The sequence below is a fragment of the Macrobrachium nipponense genome, chromosome 7 (genome assembly GCF_015104395.2).
Source record: "Macrobrachium nipponense isolate FS-2020 chromosome 7, ASM1510439v2, whole genome shotgun sequence".
NCBI classification, from domain to species: Eukaryota; Metazoa; Arthropoda; class Malacostraca; order Decapoda; family Palaemonidae; genus Macrobrachium; species Macrobrachium nipponense.
The window spans coordinates 108919561-108943735 of NC_061109.1; the positions used below are offsets into that span (position 1 = coordinate 108919561).

Sequence of the window (24175 nt, forward strand, 5' to 3'; positions counted from 1 at the left end):
TTTGGCCTTAAGCCTCTGTGTTTTACATCTTCTATTGTGTTGTTTAGTCCCCTCTCGTGTACTTTGTATTTCTCGTTCAGTTCCTCCTTGTTTTTCTTGCTTCTTAGCCTTTTTTCTGCCATCTCTTTCAGTTTACTCAAGTCAGATCTCATCACCATGATTTGCTTTTCCAGGCGCCTTTTCCAAGGAGGTTGCTGTTTTGGTTTCTGTTGGGTTGGTTGTGTTGGTGGCGTTGGTGTTCGTGTCCCCATCAGTTCTGCTACCAATCTTGCTCCTGCATAAATACCCGAAGTTAATTTGTTTCTGTGATCCTGGTGGTGTGTATTATGCCCATTATTTCATTGACCTCACTTGTTTTCTCCCTTAATTTCTTGGTTGTTGTAGGCTTTCATGGAGGGGATCTTTGTTCTCCTTGTATCTGGCTCCATCCAATTTGTTCTATCTTTTTCTACCCATTCCGTCCTCTCTGTTACTTCGTCGGTGTTTCTTCGTGTGTCGTTGTTTGATACCTCATCCTCCCTGTCGCTTCTGTGGCATCGTCTCTCAGTTCGTCTTCGTGTAATTCGTTGTCGTGTGACATTTCCCTTTCCAGTTCTTCTCTTTCTGTTGGGGAGAGCCAGTTCTTTTTCTTTATGTTTCTTACTTGGTCTGCCAGCCTCTGCTATGTGGGGGGTGTTATTGCCTCTCATTCCAGATGTTGACCAATCTTCTTCTATATCCTCTCTCCGTCGGGTTGCTTCTGATATAGCATCTCCATATTTCCTTATTTTCTTCTACTTGTCCATTTCTTCCTTTTTGCTTCTGTACTCCAATCTCAGGCTGTTGATGACTGTCGTTATGGTGATCAGTTGCTGGATGACGACCTCCAAGTAGCCTGACCGTCTTCCCCTTCAATTGGGTTGAATACTTGGTTGCCGGACGAAGCTCCTCTGTTGCCAGAGGTTCCATTTACGTCGTTGTCGTTTATTCCTTCATTTCTTTCCATCATTGCTGAGTTTTGGCTATTTAACCCATAGCTGGACCCTACCCCATCAGGATAGGTACTCATTTATTTAAGCTGAGTAGACTGAGGGAAATTATGGTAAAGATCCTTTCCCAAGGAATCAGCGCCGAGGAGAGCGGTCACCCATCCAACGACTGACCAGCCCCAATGTTGCTTAACTTGACTTAAGTCCATTGACGACCTACCCCCACTCCTCCACGGCGCTACATTTATTATTATTATATTATTATTATTGTCATTGTATTATTATTATTTAACCTTATTAATATATGAGAGGAGAGAGAGAGAGAGAGAGAGAGAGAGAGAGAAAGAGAGAATAATTATTTGTATTATTTAATGTAAATTCATTTACACATAAAAGCTTAAAAACCTACAAATTGCATAAAAAATAAACAAACACTTTTGGAGGGTTTCTCGAGGATCACAAATGTTTGCATGTCTGAAAAACTCGCGATTGATAGTTAGGTTCCAATGAAAAGTTTGCTCTATTGTGAATTTGCACAACTAGAATCATGCAAGATTGAGACAATCTCAGAATTTACAGTTTTCTTCTGGTCAGTCTCATCAGATCTCTGCCAGAATGACTTTGCAAGTTTCAGTAAAAGTCTCCATTATTTTAATTGGTTCTCCAGACTTAGGGAGTGTAAGGCAGACCTCACTTAACAGCAGCATCAGTTAATGACATATTGGTTTTATGGCACTTGGCTCATAACGTCATTAACCAGACTTTTCGGCAATGGTAAGTGATTTTTGGCATGATAATCGGTATATCAGCATCAGTAAGTGGTTAATTGGTGTCGGTAAGCAGTTTATTGCCGCCAATTTTTTTTACCATAATCTGCGATTTTTGGGCTCAGCTCGTGTCGCTGCGCGAAATATCCTTTAATCTATTATTTCTAGGGTAAATGTACTAACACATACAGAGTAATAAATAAATAAAGAAAAAGGTCAGTATAACTGACTCGCTCACCCTCCCAGAGAGGTCGGTATGAACACTATGGCGAGTGAGACCACTACCACGAGCCAAATGCCAATAGAATTCTCCCACTACAAAACAAATCCCCCAAGAGGGGAGCCGACCCACAGAATGGGCAGCACCTACTACTACTACTCCATCCCATGCTGCCGACTGCTGCGCCTCTGGTGGCCATCCTTTTCAGTTAGCGCACACGATTCACACGTGCCTTTTTCTTCTCTGTGTTTTTTGTCCCTTTCGTTTGGATTTTATTACAATGGAGCGTGCAGCCATCGCAGCAGCTAAGTTAAGTACTCAGTGTTTATTGCTATTTGGTTTTTCCGGCCCGGCCCTGAGCACGTATTTGCCGTTTTTTAGGTATAAATACGATCTCTAGGTCGGAAGCATGGCAGCATGGTTCTGCCTCGTGATGGGTCCGTTCTGGGTCTCCCATACCCAGAACATCCCTGTCTTTGTACGCTCTATTTTATTATCCGCTTGTTTAGTATAAGGTCTACACGGTTTTGTCATGCATCATGGCTTTTACCTTATGTAGGCTCTTCCATCCAGACCCTAGGCCACGCTCTTATTATCGCATCGGCTAGCTTTGAGTGGTAGACTTTCCTTCGGGTTAGTCGTACACTCCTGGATTTTTTCTCCTACTATTTGTTTTCTTTCTTTTATTTTAATTTTCATATTGTTATCTATGTGATTTTATTAGGTTAGTTAGGCGTCTGGCTCGCTTAGCCTAGGTCACGGCCTGTTGGGCCTTATGTTACCGCTGGTCAGCTCGTTGTTGCTTCCCGATAGCATCTCGCTGATCAGTTGGTTTTGTTTAGGCTTATTTGTTGTTCGTTATCGCCCCGTGGTCACTATGTGATCACGAGCAGCCAGACGCCTGTCCAGTCACCTTTCCCTCCTCCCGCTCTTCCATAGAGTCGGGGGGGTGGTTAGGCCTGCCCATGCTCGCTCCGCATACCCGAGCCTGCCCCTCCCTCTCTCCCCCAGGCGGAGGGGGTAGAGGGACGGGACAGACCCAGACTGGACTCGACCTCTCCGGCTCATCGGTTCGGTCGGATGGTAAGGTGAGGGGGGACTGCCTTTCCCCCTCTCCATTACTACTTCGTCGCTCCGTTACTAGCCCGAGTCTGTATGCCCCCGCTCTTTCCCACCTTACTAGGGCTCCTTTACCACCGGAGGCCTGGCATCTAGCGGAAACGTGCTTAGTCTACCACCCCACGGGGTGGACCGGAACATACAGTCGTCTCGTCTAACCGCTCCGTTCACTAGTTATCACTCCGCCTCGCACTGGACTTAGTCCGGTACGTTCGAGCTTTTAGGTTTAAGATGTTAAGTTATTTTAAGTACCTTAAACCATTCCCCCCTCCCCTCCCTTCTTTTCACCGGATACCTCCGGGGTTTTATAGCCTATTCAGGCTAGTAAGGGAGGGGCTATGCCCGAATTTTTTCCCCGAGCTCCGGCATGCAATGGAGTTGTTCTGTCCTTTAGCCTGTAAGTGATATTCTTTAAGATACCATGTGTCTTTCCACTTACAGACCACCAACTGTGAGCATCCGGGATGCGCCGCCACACTTCAGGACCCGTGTGGACACGAAGTTTGCCGTCCCATGCTCCATGCGCGACTCCGCACGGGGACATCCAGGTCTGGTACCATGAGACTTGTACCCATATGTTACGATCTGGTGACAGCTTTTAGACGGGGTAAGTATTCCATCTCCGGTAGCTGGTTCGCATCTGTTTTAGTTCTTAAGTTTGTATCAATTATTCTACTTAAGGGAAATTCAAAGGGCCTTATAGCCCTATAAGTTTAAGTTATACCTTTAAGTTATCTTTAGTTTTAAGTTATTCTTAAATCTAATTGATACCCTCTCTTCCAGGCGCCGGCAGTGAGGGATACCGCACTGGCAACCCTGCGGGCCTGGGTCGGCTTTTGGTTTTCGGGAAGAACGCCGCCAAGGGTATGCCCTACATCCTGGAGAAAAGGTTGGCGGTTACTAATCTTCCCCGGAGGCAAGGCGACAGGATACGTCGACCCAGCAGAGGCTGCCCCGACTATCGCCTTCATCCAGCAACAGCTGGCTGCCTCATTGACTGACCAAGGCCAGGATATCTCCTCGGAAGTCGCGACGTTGGATATTAATGTAGAACCTATGGTAGGTGTAGACGACCTGTTGGTCGAGTAGGTAAGGTGGACACCAAGGGATACCCTTGGGCGTAAACTGTTTCTTCTACTCCTGCAACCTCTCCATCCTTCAAGGCTTTTACGGGTGATGAATTGTATACTCCTCCTGACGCTTCGGTTATTGACCCAAGGTCAAGGGTCAAGCAGTAAAATCCTTGACAAAGGCGTCGTCGTCATCTAAGAAGACGACTTCGACCTCATCCTCCTCTCTAAGTCTCCGGCTAGGAATCCCGGAGCAGACAGATCTAAAGCTTCTGGGTCCAGGCTCTCAAGGTCCTCGAGGAGTAAATCCTCCAGAGAGAGATCTCACACTCCGGCTGAGTCTTCAGTTCCGCTACCTTTGGTGCCAATTCAAAGCTACCCCTCCACCTCCGCAGCAGCTCCGGCTTTGGACTCCAATGCTGGCCTGTTACAACAGGTGGCGACCTGGTTGGGTCTCTAAAGAGTAGCATGGAACAAATGATCTCTCGGTTGTCGGATAGGATTACTTCTCAAAGACTCCATTATAGCCGGACTGAGCCAAGCTCCTCTAGCCTCTCCTCCACCTTCCAATGCAGGTGGAGCTCAGCTTCCCCCGTATGACTCGCTACCTCCGTTCTCGATGAACAACCCGTGGAGAGTAGCGTCATACGCCCCCTTCCAGGACGGTACATTTCTATACCGGAATTTTGGAACTCGAAGGATAGAGGACTTCGAGTCTACCCGGAAGACCTTCAGCCTCCGTTCATCGGCTACGCAAGGCTCACCGCCTCAGCCATGATTCGAGATGATAGGGTACCAAAGGAGACGGTCCTCTATTCACGTGACCAGGCTCAGAGAGAATGGCTCAGGTGTTTGGAGGACATGGATTTGTTCTAATACGAAAATCCAAACCCTTCAAGAGTCCTTTAACGATCTTCACGATGGATGGAGAGTACCCCGCTCCCTTTCCTGACTAAGATCGCGACCTCTACCATCCCAGCGGCCCAGAAGGGGACCCCATGCCTCAACTGTAGGAAGCAGATCCTACATCTCCGTTACTTCCTTCAGCCGGAGAATTATGGGAAGACTTACCGAACACCTTCTCAGCTGGCAAACTCAAACCGGACTGTGCTATGGAGCATTTTGGTGAAAAGCTACCCAGGCTTCCAGATAGCCTGATTCAGGCTGAGTTTGACGCTAAATCTCGTTTAGCCAGATCAATTAATTCTATGGCTATGACCGAGGTGGCCACCATAGCCTATGGTTCAGAGCCGCTTTTCAAACTCATGACCAAATCCCTGACTCAAACGGTACAGTCAGAATATGTTTGAGTTTTGCCACTGCTCGAACGAATTGTAGGAAGCATGTCCTACAAGAGGCAACCATTCGCATGAACCGAATAGGTTACTCTCTTCAAGCATCTGGGGAGCAGATCTCTTCCCAGACTTAGGGAGTGTGTACAGGCAGACCTCACTTAACAGCAGCATCAGTTAATGACATATTGGTTTTATGGCACTTGGCTCATAACGTCATTAACCAGATTTTCGGCAATGGTAAGTGATTTTTGGCATGATAATCGGTATATCAGCATCAGTAAGTGGTTAATTGGTGTCGGTAAGCAGTTTATTGCCGCCAATTTTTTTACCCCATAATCTGCGATTTTTGTAGCTGTGGTAGTGTTTAACACTCGCCCCAGTTTTATACCGACACCTTTTATTTAGGTGAGCGAGTCAGAGACTACTGACATGTCCAATTTACAGCAGTTCTCTGGTATTATAGCAATATTTTACTAGAAATAGTACTAAAGAGGACACATTTCACGGAGCGACACGGCTGAGCCCAGAAATAGATTTTTCCTACGTCAAAATCCCTTTTTTGGTTATCAGTGCTCGTCCAGGAACGGAACCGCTGCCATTAATGGGGAACTGCCTGTATATATGAACACTTTGAGAAGAGTATGTGTCTCCTTTATATGAACACTTTGAGAAGAGTGTGTCTCTCCACTTTTAAAAAGAGGTAATACTGATTCTTTAAAGTTGCCTTAGTAGAATCTGCCCCTACTGGTAAGGAGTCTATAAGTTAATTTTCTGGGCTCAGCCGTGTCGCTCCGTGAAATGTGTCCTCTTAGCACTATTTATAGTAAAATATTTGCTATAATACCGCTGACATGTCCAATTTAGCAGTTCTCTGGTATTATAGCAATATTTACTAGAATAGTGCTAAAGAGGACACATTTCACTGGGCGACACGGCTTCCTCGCCCAGAAATAGATTTTTCCTACGTCAAAATCCCTTTTATTGGCCACTGGAATGGGCTTCCCACTTCATTTTTACTTTCAAGATCCTCTTTTGCTAGGAGGATGGAGAATTTTAGACAAGGTATTTCAAATAAGTTATACCTACTAGCTATTGTAAGCAACAATCCTTCAGGAATATGATTTCTTTATGGTTCAAGCAGGTCATCCTGATTTCTTATGAGGAGTTTCTGAGAACCAGGCCTCTCAGGTAAAAATCAGTCTCAACTTATTAGAATTTTAGAGATCAGGAATTTTGATATATTTTTTATGAAAAATTAGTCTCTTCACAGTAATTATTGTAATTGTCAGCTTCAACAACGTGTACTAGTATATATAGGTCATATTGGTCCCTTTGCTTTAGTGTTAGTTTCATATACCTTAAGCATTCTAATAGATTTATTACATATTTGTTTTAAGCCACTGTAAACAGATTATATCCTTGTAAAATTGTTTTTTTTTTCTTTTAGAGACACAAGTGAAAGCTCAAAGGTGCAAGAACCCTCACATGAAGAAATTATAAGGAAAAAAATCAAGGAATATGAAGCTCGCCTGTCATCTATCTCATCAGTCTTTAACATCAAGCATCCCATACCACCTCATCTCAAGTAAGGCCTTTTCTGCATTGAACACTTTTAAGACTTTTTGCTGGTATTCATAAGAACGAATAAATCATGTAAAATTGAACATTCATTTTAAAACCATAGCTTTTATTGAAATACCAAGAAATTTATTCTTACCTAATAATTCACACAACACTTCTGTTAGTAAAAGGTTCATGTGAATATTAGGGATGAGAATCTTTGGGGTATTATGTCTTGTTTGTTGTTAATTTAGGAGATTACTGAGAATGAACGATTAACAGAAATAGAGTAGAATATCCTGATTCCCAAAATTTGTTTCGATTTAAATTTGGCTATCAGAATATACCTAATTCAGTTATTCAAAATATTATTATTGTTGTCATTCCCTTTTGGATTAAGGGATCAGGATTCAGTTTCTTGTAGAAAATCCAGATTTTATTTTCCAATCCTTGCAAACCGTCCTATGCAAAAAACTGATAAACCTCCAAAATCAGTGTTATAGTGATTAAAATAATAGTGTGCAGCATTGTGTATTGGTAAAGGGACATAACTAATAATGAAGTGGTTACTACAGTACCAAGTACTTGAAAATCTACCCATTGAGGAGATCATTTGTCTGTGTACTTGCCATTTGTCACTATTTCTGTTTTCTGCTTTTACTTTTCCTAATATAAATGTTTTTATTGGAATTATTTTGTCTACAGAAAATCATATGTAGCGTTCAGTTATTTTGCATCAGTAACTTAAATGTTTTTCATTTCTGCCAGGTACTTGTTATCCACCACCATCAGCCACCATCATGGCTAATATTGTTCAGGCTCTTATATCTGTTCCTAAATTTTATACGCAAGTTCTTCACTTAATGAACAAAATGAATTTACCAGCACCCTTTGGAAGTCTTAAAATACTTCCTCCACAATACCTTGAAGTTCTGAAATTGCTGGGGCTATATTCTGAGAGGGATCATTTCAACCCCATCGTTGAACAAGATAAATTAAGTGATAATGAGGAAGAGATGCAAAATAGTGAAAGTGAAGTATCCGAGAGTGAATCTGAATTAGAAAGTGATACCGATGACGCCATGGAAAAGCCAAAGATGACAAAGCAAGTTAAGAGGCGCATTAAACCTAGTAGAATAATCAGTAAGAGGCCAAATTTTGCTTTATTAAAAAAGACGTGTGTTCCACACCCACGTCTTTCATCATCCTCTGTCAGTGAAGCATTTGAGAACAAAGATAGTTTGCAGTCCAAAAAATTAGAATTGAAATTGAAAGGAAACATTACCTACTGAAACAGGTGCTATCCTGTCACTATAATTTAGAAATTGGTGGCTTTGGAAAGATAGAAGCAGTAAAGCATTTGAAAGAGAAGCCTGTAGAAGATAATCCTGTTGAATGGAAGGGAGAGTCAACAAAATACATATCTAAAAGAAGAGTTTACAAAATAACAGAATAAATAAAGCAGGTAGGATATTAATAATGTAGTGAATATGTAATATCTCAGAAAAGTACCATTAAAATTATGAAATTTTGAAGTTAAATTAGTGAATAATGTCATAAAAGTGTGCCATTTAAATTAAAAAAAGTAAATGATGTACGTTGTACAGTACATATAAAAATTCATAGTTATGATGCAAAGTACTGTCATTTCCTAAATTTTCCTTTTCTTTTTGATACTGACATAACCTTTAATTATTTTCAGATTGGGCAATTTGCCTGTTTTCAAAAATTACCACATCGGTGAACCTTCCCCAAAACTGTATATCAAGAATTTAGCCAAGACAACCAGTGAGGGAGATCTGAAGTTCATTATGGCAACTATGTATTTTGCACAATGAAGAAGAAGCTAGTAAGTAAGTAAATTTGGCACTTGTTCACCTCTTCCTAGAACCTTAAGTCTTTATGTATATGAATTGTCCTAGAATAATATATACAGGGTATCTTACTGATACACTTATGAAAGAACACCATCCTGTTAACCCCAGGTATTGAGAAAGGTATGTACATGTACATCAGCAGAGGAGAGTTAGAGAGGTTAAAATTTTCTGCAGGTAGAGAAAAAGGGCTCTCTCTTGACAGAAGCAAGTCAACTCCCTTTGCTGGTAAATCATCCATAGGATGGGCTTTTATATACATCTAAAACTGACTTGCCTGTAGGCTAAGAAGGCTTTACCCGTTTGGTACAATATGCTTTCACAAAGGAAAGAGCTGGTGCACAAAATTACTTAATTCAACTAAATAAGAGATTAAGTGCAATTGCAAGTCAACTTTTGCCTCTGTGGATCATCTTCAGGGTAACTTAGATTAAAGGTTACCACACAGTGTAGTGAACAGTATTACATTTTTACAAATAATTCCTGTTATTACTGTAAAGTATATGCAAGATAAAGTGAGAGATGCAGCAACAGTTAACTAAAGGACAAGGTTACACCTATGACTTTATTCTTTACCATCATTCTGTACAGAATTATTATTATTATTAATAGGGGTTAGTTTTTTCCAGACCTCTGAGTCTCAAGTAGACTCTTCTCGGGCTGGTAATACACACCAGTGGTGACCCAGAAATGGCTTTAACACTATTGTATGGGAGCATTATGTATTTGTTTTACTCAGCAGATTGGAAGTTATTATAATATACTGTCAAGAATAATATTACTTAATGTAATTATTCACTTTGAAATATTTGTGTAATTTCACCGTTTTGTTTTGACTAACACATGCCCAATGGGGACGATTGCAAACCCTCACTATACCCGTTACTATTATATAATACTGGTAGTATTGGTTCAGATTTGGGTTTATTTGATCATCATACATACTATGGTTTTTGCATTATATTTTCCTTAGCAGGATGAGAAATCCTTTAGTATTTATGAGAAATCCTTTATTATAAATACTTTGGTTTACAGGTTCTCCATTCGAACTAATGAAAGAAGGCCGGATGAGGTCAGGCTTTTGTTACATTTCCATCTGCTGAGGCGGCAACAGAAGCTCTTAATGACACAATGGTTATACTTCTTAATGACAAACCAATGGTTGTTTTTGCTTTTGGCAAAGTAAAACCTACGTAGCACCTGGTAAACTCCAAATGTATATATGGATTGGTATGTTAAATATTTTTTTCTCTTACATAATGTCATAATGAATTAGTTTGTTGATTTTTCACATTTCTTCTTCTTTTGCCAATGGAATACAGTGCTCCTGCATTTTTACACGGGAATAGGTTTCAGAATGTACTGCAGAAATGTAAAATCTACGGAAATGGAAAAATCCCCTTTAAAAATGCTTCTAACTGGCTTATAACTGCCAAATACCTTGTAGGCTACCTCTTAAACTAAAATGCTTATAACTGCCTATTTTATTCACTGCTTAATTTGATAGATCAAACAAAAATACACCTCAAATATCATCCCAAAACACCCTACAAAGTAACCTTACGTTACAATACTCTCCTACTACTGTTACTCTTCACTAGCTATATACACCCCTAAAACATTTATAACTTCCATTTATATTTCATTCCCAAATCCCAAACTTGACAGTTCAAACAACATATACTCAAACTATGGATAGCACTGGGAATAAAATTTGTATCTTTACAATTTCATATTTTTTTACTATAAAAATGCAAGTGGTAAATGTTTTTAATTATTATTATTATTTGAAAATTAGTACTAGTATACTTATTATTTAGTAAATCATTTACTTATTCATCAAATTTACTAAAAACTTCTTTTGCTAACATTATCTCTCTCTCTCTCCATGTATTTTAATGAAAAAAAATACAGTAATTGGTGAATACACAGTGTTGCTCAAAAGCAAAGTAGTGAAATTCTCCGCAGACAAGTGAATGGTGTGTTCCACAAAAATCTGCAATAAAGTGAAAAGCGGAAATGTGAAACAAAAAAAGGGGGGGCAGAGTGCACTATGCTAAGTTTGTAAAACAAGGTTTTAAAATAACATACAGAACTGTTATCACTTAATATTTATTAAACTGTGCTGGTGCATGTCAATTTTTTAAATGAAGAAACATTGGTGATATGACAAAAGGTCCAAAGTTATTACTGTCCAGACATCATCGTTGAACTTTATGTATACATTCCTCAAGACGCTGATAGTAAAGTTGACATCTTCCTTTGATATGCACATGGGGGTTTAATCCTGAAGACCTGAAAATTTACAGATTGGCAAGAAATTAAACACATACTAATATACTGAGAGTTTAAACATACTAGTAGTATGATTAAATTTTGTAAATTGACAACACATTTAACACATCTTTAAATTAACAGAGTTGCTAGTGTAACTGTTGTTATCTGAATGTTCGGGGATGCATTCGACAGATTGTGCATCTTATTAACCCTTAGGCGCCTGTGTAAAAAATTAATATGCAGCACCCCAGACTGGGAAAACTTTTGAAGTTAACCCAATTTCAGAAAAAAAACACCTCCTAAGAAAGTGGAGATATGCAAATGTACATGCGTATGTTTTAAAAAAATTTTCCCTACCTTACACAAGAATTGAAAATGACTACTATTTACAACTCCTTGTGGGGCCTCTTTTACAAGCAATCGTAAATTTTACCATGTTATACATTTGTTCTAACGCAAACAAACCTTCGGTCTTAACAATAGATCATTCTAGCACCTAGCTGGATCTGGTTAAGTCGCAGATGAAATCAGTTAATCTTGTGAGATCTGGCAATACATGCGTATATTGGGTGAAGAGTGGTCAAGGACCACGGATCTACGCCACAGCGTCAGTCTTTTCTTAAACCGCCTGGGCGAGAGTTGTGGTTGACCTCTCTTGGCTTTTACCTGGTTCATTGCCCATTTCACTTGACCTCTCTTGGCTTTTACCTGGTTCATTGCCCGTTTCACTTGTGTTTTAGTGTGTGTGTACTGTTATTATGGCTTCTTCTGCTCCATGTCGGCCTCGTCAACGTGTGTGCCCCGGAACTCCAGGTTTTCCGTGTTCTCGTTTTTGGCTTCGGCTGCGACTGATCCCCACGTCACTTGTAGTAGGTGTTGCTCTAACGTTAGTACAATAACAATCCTTGCACAGAATGCCGCACTGCCTAGAGGGCAGTTGAAGTTATTTTATAGAAAGAGGGAGCATCGTATGGTTCTATTCTCCCTTCATGGATGGGTTTTTCTTCTCTTCCTGATGCTTCGTCTCCTGCTGTGCACACACCCCATAGTAATGTTGTGCCTTTGTCCCTTTCCTTTTCTTTCATCGATTCATCGTTGGAAGTATCGGAGGCCCTCAGGCTGATTTATATAATGTCGACCCATCTTCTTCAGGAGTTAATTTCATTTCCCGAGGGAGGAGGCTTTGTCACCATTGTCTATTTTCAGAGTCGGAGGCGTCCAAAATGGCAACGCTTTTGGGGGACCCTTGCTTGGGTACAGGGTTCTCCGTCCTTGAAGGGTTTGCTGACGCACTTCATGGATGCTCGCTACCCACCTCCTCATGCTGTCCAGGCCCTCCCCCCTACTCCTGGCCTCGTCTTCATGGGTAGTCGAGGACAGCCATTTTGTATTGCTCTGCCAGTGACGATTGCTGCTTCTTCAAGTCAGAGGAAGCCGTGGCGTCAGCCCCGCTTGTGATGTCATGGGGTCAGTCATTTTGTATTCCTCCGCCAGTGGCGTTCGAGGGGAAGCTGTGACATCATTGCCACTTATGACGTCACTTCCATCGATAACGTCACTCCCAGTCGTCTCCACTGCGCTGCCTCGCTTGTCTGTGTTGTCATCGTTGCTGCTGTGACGTCATCTCTGCCATCCAGTTTGCTGCATCTCCTTTCCATGTCATCGGACCATTCTCTTGCTGATCCGTCTGAGACTTTATGCCAGGCGGTTCTTAAGAGATTGGACTCTGTTTTTAGAAGATAAGTTGGCTGCCATGTCGGCTGGGAGGACTGGAAACAAGGTGTTACATTGCCCCCGCTTCCTGCAAAGAGATTGTGTAAGGAGCCAGTGCTGTCACTGCCTGCTGCACAACTCCGCACTCACTACCTTTGACCTCTTGACAGGCGTCTGAGATCCTTATGGCAACGAAAAGGCCTTGGAGAAGAGGGAGCACTTACATCACGTACACAGGCAGGGGAGGTTGCAACACGCTCGCGATGTGCATGGACGGGTGGGGGGGGGGGGGGATGTGTAACACGCCCGTGATTCGAGGCAGAGGACAAAGCATCCCCTGCAGATCGCACACAGGAAGGAGCACTAACACTGCCCAAAACAACAGCATTCTCAGGAACACGTCCGCATTGTTCTCCCTCGTAGGCGAAGAAAGGGCAAAGTCCTTAGCCTTCCAACGCTTGATACGCCGACGGGTGTAGAGGGGGAAGAGGGGAGAGGAAGACAGCACTGGTTTTCTTATGCACACTCTTCTCAGAGGTGGGGATGAAGCACACGTTCCTACCAGTCCTCCCAACCAATAAGGCAGCCAACTTCACATCCAAAACAGAGTCAACCTCTGAAGCACTGCCTGGCATATGACCTCAGACTGATGTGCCAGAGAAGGCTCTGATGACCAAGAAGGGAGATGTAGCCAACTGGGCGGCAGGGATGACGTCACGGCTGAGAAAGGCAGATCAGAGGAGACGACTGGGAGAGATGTCATCGATGTGAGTGATGTCACAAGTGGTGGTGACATCATGGCTTCCCCTCGGTGCGAGGGGAAATCAGACACCAATGGCGGAGGAATGCACAAAGACGGATCCCGTGACATCATCAACGGGGCTGACGCCACAGCATCACTCTGACTTGAAGAAGCGGCAGCAGACACTGGCGGAGCTATACAAGATGGCAGACTGCTGCTCCACCACGAAGACAAGGCCAGGAGGAGGGGGGATGGCCTAGCCTTACCAGGAGGAGGGTGCGAGCCTCCACAAAATGCGCTAGCAACCCCTCCAAGGACGGAGTACCCCTAGCCCGAGCGTCTTCCAAATCGCTGCCATTTTGGATGCCTCTGACTCTGGAAGAGAAGAGATTGATGAAAAAAGCCCACCCACCCTTCTCGGGAATCAAATAAACTCCGAGGAAGAGGGGGCTACATTACAAACATTAGCCTGGTGGCCTCCCGATACTTCCAGTGACGAATCAATGGAAAGAAAAGGAAGGAGACGCAGGAACAACGCTACTATGGGCGTTGACTACTGCAGGAGACGAAACATCGGGAAGAGGTAAAAAAACCTTTTCAAGTAGGAAGAGTCAAAATCTGATGTTCTCTCTTGCCATAAAACGACCTCCACTGCTCCGTGCAAGGATTCGTGATAGTACAAAAATTAGAACAACACCTACTGCACGTTATGTGAGGGTCAGTCGCTGCCAAAGCCAAAAAAAACGAGAACACGGAAAACCTGGAACTCTGGGACACATACGCTGATGCCGAAAAGGAGCAGAAGCAGCCATAATATCAGCCAAAAACACCACACACACACTAAACACAAGCGCAAACGGCAATGAACTGGGAAAAGGCCAAGAGAGGTTAACGCGAGACTCGCCCAGGCGATCAAAGAAAAGACTGGCATAACGGCGTCATCCTTGACCACTCCTAACCCGAGCTACGCATGCATTGCCAGATATCACAAGATTCCCTGCTTTCATCTGCTTTTTAACCGGATCCAGCTAGGCATTAGAATGATCCTATTGTTAAGACCGAAGGTTTATTCGCGTATGAATAACTGCTTTTTTGATGTCGCGTCATCTTAACCGGATGTCATTCATCTGAACTGGGATTGACTTTAGAGCAGGTGAGGTCGGTGGCTCCATCCTTGTCTCCACAGGATGCCTCAGCGTTGGAATCTACGGCAGCTTCCATATTGCAGACGGTTTCTTGGCTGGACTTCTGGTTTATGGTCATTGCCAAGATAGCTTCTGACAGGTCCCCAGAGGGGTTGGTGAGTGCTTCCTCTCTTGCCAATTTGTTGTAGTTTGGAGGAAAGGTATTTTCATATATGGCTCACCTCAGTGTTAATTTATGGGCTAACTTTCTCCTGATTAGAAGAGACTTGGCTTTATCCAGGATGGAAAGATCGGTTAACCTTGGGTCCTTGCTAGCATTGAGGAATGGAGATCTGTTGGAGTCTCAATTTCTGTTTCCTTGGACCGAGTTGGAGGATGTGATAGACCGGCGCCGGGCTGACACCAAGGACAGATTAGTGCAGCAGGCTGTGTCTAAGTCGGAGTCTTGTCCTCAGAGACATCCGGCTCCTCCTTCTCCCCCTGCCCAGCAGCAGTCATGAACATCATTGCCTGGTAGGCCGTCGAGGAGTCTGTTTCGGCAGGGCCTCCCCGTTTGTCCTAGCCTAGGTCAGAGGACCAACGTTCCTTTCGCTCCTGTTCCTTTAAGCTGAGAAGGGGCCCCAGGGGCAGAGGTAAAGGGGGTCGTCGGTAGGTTAGGTTAGGATCCAGAAGGATGCAAAAAGAATGAAAAGTACCTAGAACTGATGAGTCTGCAGAGTTCCTATGATGATGGGCAGTGTGTGGTACTGCACCATGGGGAGTGATAGTGGTCATAAAAGGATGCAATGTGTACATGGGTGGAAGAAAACAGCTGCTTAGAGATCAAATGAGAAGGTTCTGTAATACAGTAGTGCCTCAGGATATGAAATTAATCCGTTCCAAAGCGGTCTTCGTGACCTGATTTTTTCGTATCTTGAACTTTTTTTTACATGTAAATTGCCTAATTCGTTCCAAGCCCTACAAAAACACCACAGTAAATTTTACAATAAAGCTAAATTGACCAATAAACAATGAAATACAACAATTTGGACCATTCAATACCTAACATAACCTTTATTGTAGTACGTACCTGTAAATAAAGTGTATTAGTGTACATGGTACAAGAAATACTTTATGTACATGTAAGTACATATGTAGTAAAATGTGGAACCTTACCTTTCGAGTGAAGCGATCTCCAAAGTGGCGACAGAGGAGGAACAAATGGCAGAAAACATGAACACCTATTTTACGAAACATTAAAAATGGCAGAAACATTAACACTAAACTTTACGAAACACATTAAACAAATGGCAGAAAACATTAACACTTCTTGATTATCTCCATCTTCGTTCTCCATAGAAAGCATCCTCTTCTTTCTGTGAACTTCAGCAACCTTCTTGGGACCCATGGCTAATAGCAAAAGTAATTAAGTTCACACACACATGATAAAGTAACTTACAGTACAACGAAACGCGAAATCACTAACACGAATTTCACGTTAACAAACGAAATATAGTGAACGAATGAATTCCAGTGTTTATGATAATGCTGCCGCAAAACATGGTCAAGGAACGCCTTTACATAGAGGCATGATGCTGACCAATAGGAGAACAGGATCTTACGGTGGTGACTAGCATCAGGAACCAATGGGAGAACAGGAGGATGGTGGCGAGTCTACTCAGTTGGCAGCGTGCGAGTTTTGAAATTGTTCTCGGTGGTCCGGGCGAACCTCAGACTTTACCCTTATGCAACCTGAATTATTTTTGTATGGAGAGGTTCCACTGTAAATTCCCTACTTTATGGCTGAGGAGACAAAGACTTGTTATTGCAGTGGTGCTTGAGAATTCATTTGGCAAGCCGTGAGATGACTCTTGAGAATTTATTTGGCAAGTGAAGATGACTGTCTTTATTAACAGAAAATATGAAGGAGCTGCAAGGAAGCTTCCCTATACCTACACATGTACTCCTAATAATTTTACAGAGAAAATATTCTCACACACGAACAAACTGTGGAAGCATAGAAAATTCACAATTAAGCATAAGTAGACAAACAATGTTGTGGAATATCATGTAGTTCAATAGTCCAAAAATTACCCCATGAGAGCAAAGTTAAGCAGAATATTAACAATGCCATCCACAGTAGGAAAAATTATGAAAATTACTTGAATACACAGTAACAGTAGTTGGAGGAAAACCACTAGCCACAAAAGTAAACACAAAGTTTATTGTAAAATTACTGAAACAATAAAGAAAATTATAAATATATGAATAAATTGAGAAAAATGAGTGGCACAAAAGTAAAAACAAAATTCTAAACCTTAGGAGAGCAACACACAACGTGTTAAAGACAATAGAATTGTACCTAACAAACAGACAAGACAAGATGTAGGTGTCATCTAGGTGGTCTAGACATGCAGAGGGGGGATGGTGTTTCACCTTGCAAACGGAAACAGGTAGCATGACTAGGAAAGTTGTAAAAAGATAAGGCATTTTATGAGTAATGGTTTGTTATGATCACATTAACTTTCAGATATGTATTGTTATTCAATTTGCTTTCCTTTGAGAAGGCTAAGGATCAAAGACATAATACCTATAAGATGGTATGAAAATAAAATTGCCTCATGCAGTTTGACTGCTCACTTGTAGCTGATAAATTTTTTAACTACATTTTTCTACTTTTAGGAGAGCCCAAGTTAATTGAAATGAAGTTCATATGAAAAAAAAAAGTATTTTGAAGATAATAAATGGCATTAAATAATAAAATTTAATAAAATTCAATGCTACATTTAAAAAACATATGCAAAATTAAAGTGATAAACCAGAGAATAGTTAACTTACATTTCCAAAGTAACCACCACGACCTAAGATAACACCTTGATCTTTGCAGAGATCCCATATTTCCATCATCGTTTGCGGGCTGAGAGGATTACGAGTTGTGGAATCTTTCACCATTTCAACTCCAATCATCAAACCTTTCCCTCGGACATCTCCAACCATTTCAAATTCATCCCTGTAACATAATAAAAGCAAATGTGTTAAAAAATGATATACTCTCTAAATACCCTTCTCATTGTCATGGAATAATTAAATTAGCAATGCTAATATGTAGTGCATTTAAGCCATCAGTTGTCAGTGACAGCTCAAAGCTGTCGTAACTTGAAAGCTTGATATACTCAGGTTTTTATAACACAGAATAGAAGATACTTAACCATTCTCAGTTTCTACTGCTTTCTTGAGAGAAATTTATGCTTAATTTCAAGATTACTAGCAGTAATTGGGGCAAGTATTGTCAAAGAATAATGACAGAAGAAAGTAGCTGTATTTTGTTATTAATTGTAAACTCTATAGACCGATAACATTATGAATAAAAAAAAAAAAATGTTTCAAAGGTAAATAATTTGCATTTAAATACAAATTATAGCTTAGCTATGCCATTTTGCTTGAATTGGAGCAGTGTTAGGCAAAAATAATTTAAAGAATTCAGTCCCAAGAAATTTTCTCATAAGTCAAATGTACTATTAAGCCCCGTACTCCATTTTAATGACATTTAATGTTTCAGCCTGTAGGAACAATTGCAGGACAGTAACCAATCTATCTGACTAGCAATAGCATATTCAGTAGTATATCTTTAAGATCTTCAGGAACTGACAGGGCATTGTTAAAAAAAAAAATTCTGGTGGTTGTTCACATAATTTGTAAATAAAGGTGACATTTGCATGAAACAGTATGTAGAATGCGTAAATTGGTTGAGTCTGATGGCAAGTTACTATTTAGCTAGGAAGCTGCAGGTTCTCTGGACTGGAGGTAATGTCCAATACTATAATGCCTGTCTCCTAATTTTACTGTTTCATCACTCTTCAAATCATTGATAAGAGTAGAGTATATAAAAATGATGGCTATTTTACCAAATGTTGTGGAAAAACTACCTGAGGAGTAAGGATGAAAGGCGACTGGTCACTTACTCTCGGCCTTGTACTTCTAAATTCTCTTGGTACTTTTAAATTCCCTTACTACATTCCTTAACACAGGATGAAAAGTTGTCCTTCTTCATGTAAACTTAAGATTGAAAGGTATAGGGAGGAGCCATGATTTATGACATGATTGCTCTCTTTGGAGATAGTCATGAATAAGTAGTGGCCTGTGCACCTACCTAAGAATCTACACCACATAGCCTATGAATTCTTACCATTACTTTCAAATAACCACAGCAAGAATCTGTATCTGTCAACAAGGTCCTGTAGAAATACTATGTTTGAAGGGATATTTGAAGATGGCCACAGTCCTTGAAGGTATGCATACTCAGAATCTGGGAAGAGTGAAACTTTCCTTAAATACTCCAAACTAGAGACTGGAAAACTGGGGTGCTGTACTGTCTCAGGATTCAAGATATAATAAATGTCAGTTAATTTATCCTGTAAGAAGTTTTCTATTATGTACCCGTTCCCATTTCTCCTCTGCCCAGTTGAGGGTTTCTGAAATGCTGTGCTGTGCTTTGTAGAAAATAATTCAGATATCACCGTTTCCCAAGTAACTTTGTTGCCATTTTTGTTAACTGCAGAAGGAAACTGTCCTAACAACTTGGTTCTCAGTGCTCTATTATCATCCACAAGTCTTCCACCTACATGACCAGTGGTATTAGCTGGCAGTATATCTAGGCATACGATGCACCTCCATGACCACTGGTATTAGCCATCAGTATATCTAGGCATAGGATGAAGAGGGACTTGTCACAACAAAAGTTGCCAGCTAGAATATATGTCAACCTTGTACCCTCTATGGATAACCTGGTGAAATAGTGCAACTGTAAGCTGTCAACTGGTATCATGTTGGCTAGTGTAAAGCCTCCTTTATGTCTTTCAATACGTGAATTTTTTAAGTGACAATAAGGATTTGGAAATTATCTCCACCTTCCACTAAAGGAATAACTTGAGTAGCTGGATTCTACAATAAGTTTGCTTTCCATCCTGATACCTTCAGTCGTTGCATATTGGAAGGTTTGAGTGTGCACATGTTACCACTGCAAAGAACAATTATCTTGTTAATTTGCCAAAGTGAGTAGTAAGGCTAAATTGTCAAACACCAGCCTCAAGGAATCTAGTAGCTTAATCCATGTACTATCAATAATGTTTTGGCATACACATTGGGAACTAAGATCGCAGGTAAATAATGCAATATAGTCCTCTCATAGTATTGTTTTGATATGATGTTCAACAAGCAGATAAAAAGTAATCAGTACGGTAGGTATGGCCTACTTTGACTTCAGGAGGGCCTTTGAAAGTTGTAAATTAAGTTTCCAAATTGGAGAAAACATTTTAGTTTTTTCTTCACAATCCAAATATTCATGCGTCACAACCTAGTGTAACTGACTGATGCTTTGGTTCTTGGTTAAAAACTTCACCTCAGGTCTCCTTACAAAAGGTTATGTTTCATTATGAATCAAGAGACTTAGTCCAAACTTTGCATGCTAGTACCCTATGCATTCAACAAAATAAGAGTACAATACTGCTAATGTTTGCATAATAAATGTACTCAGTACAGCCAAGTATACAGTAAATTGAATTACCACTGCTTCCTTAACGAAGGATGGGTTTGAGATAATTCTCTCTCTCAGCACCACTATAAAAGAGCACTTTCAAATCATCTGCCTTTTATGGAGGAAACCAAATTAAATTCATGTATGTCAGCTTCTGTCAGTAGTGCTGTTTTTCAGAACTCTCATTAAAAGTAATAAAATATCAAAGCTACAAATATTCTTGTGATGCTCATACTTTTCTTGGTCATGACTGCTTACTGTCTGGTATTGAACAGTAGCTTATTAATGAGAAATTCTACTATACTTTGGCTCTCCATCATACTAGTACAGCTAAATGCAATCTTGTTCACGAAATCCATGACAGTGCAAAGTGGTCTGCAGGTTATCTAGTTTTTCAATTGTAGATCCTTAGCATCAGTGGTATGTACATATAGAGGATTTTGATGTAGGAAAAATCTATTTCTGGGCGAGGAAGCCGTGTCGCCCAGTGAAATGTGTCTCCTTTAGCACTATTTCTAGTAAAATATTGCTATAATACCAGAGAACTGCTAAATTGGACATGTCAGAACTCTCTGACTCGCTCACCTATATAAAAGGTGTCAGTATAAACCTGGGGCAGTGTTAAACACTACCACAGCAACCCCTCCAATTAGCCTTTTCCTCATCAAAAGCCCCTAAGTACGGGGAGCTGACCCATAGGTCACACCCTGCTACCCCGTTGAAGGCGTCTGTGACGTCATACTTTTCGATAGCCACCTTGCGTTTGCACGCTCGTTTAGAGCTGTCTGTTGTTTTATCTTATTTTGTGTTAATATTTCATTATGGATCGTCAGTCTGCCTCTTCACACCCAAGTTAAGTACTGGTTCCGCATTTGACAATATTTAGGGAGTGAATTTGCCTTTCGTTTTGCCTGTATTTAGGGTTTTGTTAGGTGTCTCTTGACCGTTGCGGCGGCGAGTCGCCATTTCGGCGTACCCTTGTATTGTATCGGTTTCGCGTTGGGGCATCCTTCCTGCTTGTACCGTGTGGTATTTCTGTACATATTTTATTTATTTATGTCTTGGTTGGCAGTTTTATGGTCGATCCTATTTTTGCTTTTCTTATGTTTTTGTTATTTTCATTATTTTCATGGTTTTGCACGGGTTTTGTTTGTATGGTGTTTTTACGTTGCAATGAACCAGTGGTTATTCAGCAACGGGACTAACGGCTTTACATGACCTTCGAACCACGTCGAGAGTGAACTTCTATCACCAGAAATATGTAATAAATACATTTTTAGTATTACAGAATCTGTAAATAAAAACCCATGACCTGAGGTCATTGGCATTAGGAGGGTCCTACGTGACCAATGCAGATCTAGATTACGCTATGCGCTGTCTGCAGTAGCCTGGTTTAAATCTGTTTACATATGTCATCGTTTTGCATTACTGATAAACTTTGCACAACAACTTCCATGGGAAGCGGTTGACCTGTTAACCTACGCCGGAAACTTGTAACTTCCGAGCCGGCGGACTACGTATGTTTTTATATGAATCGCTGAGATAGCTAATGTTTCGCTATCGACGTGATGCTTTAGAATGTCAGTTCTTTACCAGCGATCAAACATATCGGTCTCTACCCGACCGAACTGTCTCTCTTATTATGGGAGTTACAGAATAAAGTTGTTATACCTTTTTTCAACTTATCTGTTTGAATCCTCTCCTTTAGTTTAAGAAGAACCACTCTACTAAGATATCACATAGGAGACGGAAGGAACCAGAAATACTTACGAATGACAGTCGTAAGGGGAGAAACAAACAGTCTTTCGCAAAAGCGAAGAGACTAAAATTGGTGGCAGCTTTAGACGAAGAATAAGATTAACAAGACCCATATCAGCCGACCGAAGAACTACAATAACCAACTTCCACCTACAAAATCAATTCTAAACAGAGGAAACGGGATCTTCAATCAACGCAACATTTTATGAAGACGAAGATATGTCCTTCATCGAGGAAGAATACAAGCATCAACATCGATGTTTGAGTGACTGTTGTCACTTATCTCCGAGAATACAACACCGGACGAGAGCAGCATCGAACACCAACAGAAAGAAGAAAAACACAGGAAACACAAATGAAACAACGCCGCGATCACTAGCAAGGACGCAAAGAGTAGGGCAAGAGGAAGCCATGCGAGGAAGGAGACCGTGACAATCATCACGACTTCCGACGCGAAGACGACAGGAACTGTGACGTCATCCCATGTCAACAATCCTTCAGCATATAATCCTGAGCTAAGTACCATTTTATCTATTCAGGTTTTTTCCTCAGTGAAGTGTTGTTCATCAGGAGTTGATCGTCCAGTATTCTGGGGGTGAGTTGTTCACCATATTAATCTTCCTTCATCACAGAATCAATCTTCAACTACGAGTTCTCGCACATTATTATTTTTTTTTTTCTTCTCGTTGTTTGCTAATCGTTTCTTGCAGGAATCTCCGTATAATATTTTATCAAATTATCTGTATTTTTGTATCTTTTGGGGGATTTTTCCTATTACTATAACACATTTATACAGTATATTGCATATGCGTTTACGTAGTGGTCGAGTGTACTCTTATAGATATTTTGATAGGACCGCAAGGAATAGAAGTGATAAGAAAAAAGTAAAAGTGAACATGGCAACTACTCCGGCTGGCAACCCCAATGTGGTGACTCTCGTGAGCGCGAGGTCAGCAATTGTCCCTTTTCAGGTCGGGTCAATGGGTTCCTGCCTCCAAATGTGAGGCATGGATCTCATCTGTAGACGCTCCTAAGAAAACACTGTTTAAAGTAACTTTTGTTATTCAAGGCTTGAATGGTAGCTGACCGAGCCTAATGTAATAAATACATTTTTAGTATTACAGAATCTGTAAATAAAAACCCATGACCTGAGGTCATTGGCATTAGGAGGGTCCTACATGACCAATGCAGATCTAGATTACGCTATGCGCTGTCGGCAGTAGCCTGGTTTAAATCTGTTTACATATGTTCATCGTTTTGCATTACTGATAACTTTGCACAACAAACTTCCATGGGAAGCGGTTGACCTGTTAACCTACGCCGGAAACTTGTAACTTCCGAGCCGGCGGACTACGTATGTTTTTATATGAATCGCTGAGATAGCTAATGTTTCGCTATCGACGTGATGCTTTAGAATGTCAGTTCTTTACCAGCGATCAAACATATCGGTCTCCCGACCGAACTGTCTCTCTTATTATGGAGTTACAGAATAAAGTTGTTATACCTTTTTCAACTTATCTGTTTTGAATTCCTCTCCTTTAGTTTAAGAAGAACCACTCTACTAAGATATCACATAGGAGACGGAAGGAACCAGAAATACTACGAATGACAGTCGTAAGGAGAAACAAACAGTCTTTCGCAAAAGCGAAGAGACTAAAAAATACACATCTCTCACTCCTCAATGGTTATAACCAGCCCGAGAAGAGTCTACTTGAGACTCTGAGGTCTGGAAAAACTAACCCCTATTAATATGTTATTGTCCATGATACAATAAAGTTTGTTCATACTTACCTGGCAGATATATATATAGCTGTATTCTCCGACGTCCGACAGAATTTCAAAACACTCCCAGCACACGCAGTGGGCGGCCAGGTGGTTAGTACCCATTCCGCCGCTGGGAGGTGGATATCAGGAACCATTCCCATTTTCTATTCAGATTTTTCATACCACTGTCCCCTGAGGGGAGGTGGGTGTACTTACTATTATATATCTGCCAGGGAAGTATGAACAAACTTTATTGTATCATGGCAATAACATTTTGTTCATGAAACTTACCTGTCAGATATATATATAGCTGAATCCCACCATTGGAGGTGGGAAGGGACAGAATAGAAGGATTTTAGGAAACAAATTACATGCAGATGATTGACATCTT

General features: G+C 41.1%; 2 protein-coding genes and 1 long non-coding RNA gene across 5 annotated transcripts in view; 2 read left to right on the forward strand and 1 right to left on the reverse strand.

Moving 5' to 3' along the window:
- The window catches only part of LOC135217437 (RNA-binding region-containing protein 3-like), a 48369-nt gene extending 41325 nt beyond the window's left edge, over positions 1-7044 (forward strand). The window contains exon 4 of the mRNA XM_064253305.1: positions 6887-7044. Within this exon, the coding sequence (XP_064109375.1) occupies positions 6887-7028 (142 nt within the window). The 3' untranslated portion in view covers positions 7029-7044. The remainder of the gene's footprint in view (positions 1-6886) is intronic.
- LOC135217277 (glyoxal reductase-like) overlaps positions 1-24175 on the reverse strand; it is a 135964-nt gene that overhangs the window by 107823 nt on the left and 3966 nt on the right. The window lies entirely within an intron of this gene.
- Positions 10016-17773, forward strand: LOC135216996 (uncharacterized). Its single transcript, XR_010314996.1, has 2 exons — positions 10016-10103; positions 17617-17773. It is a non-coding gene; the product is annotated as an uncharacterized LOC135216996 (long non-coding RNA).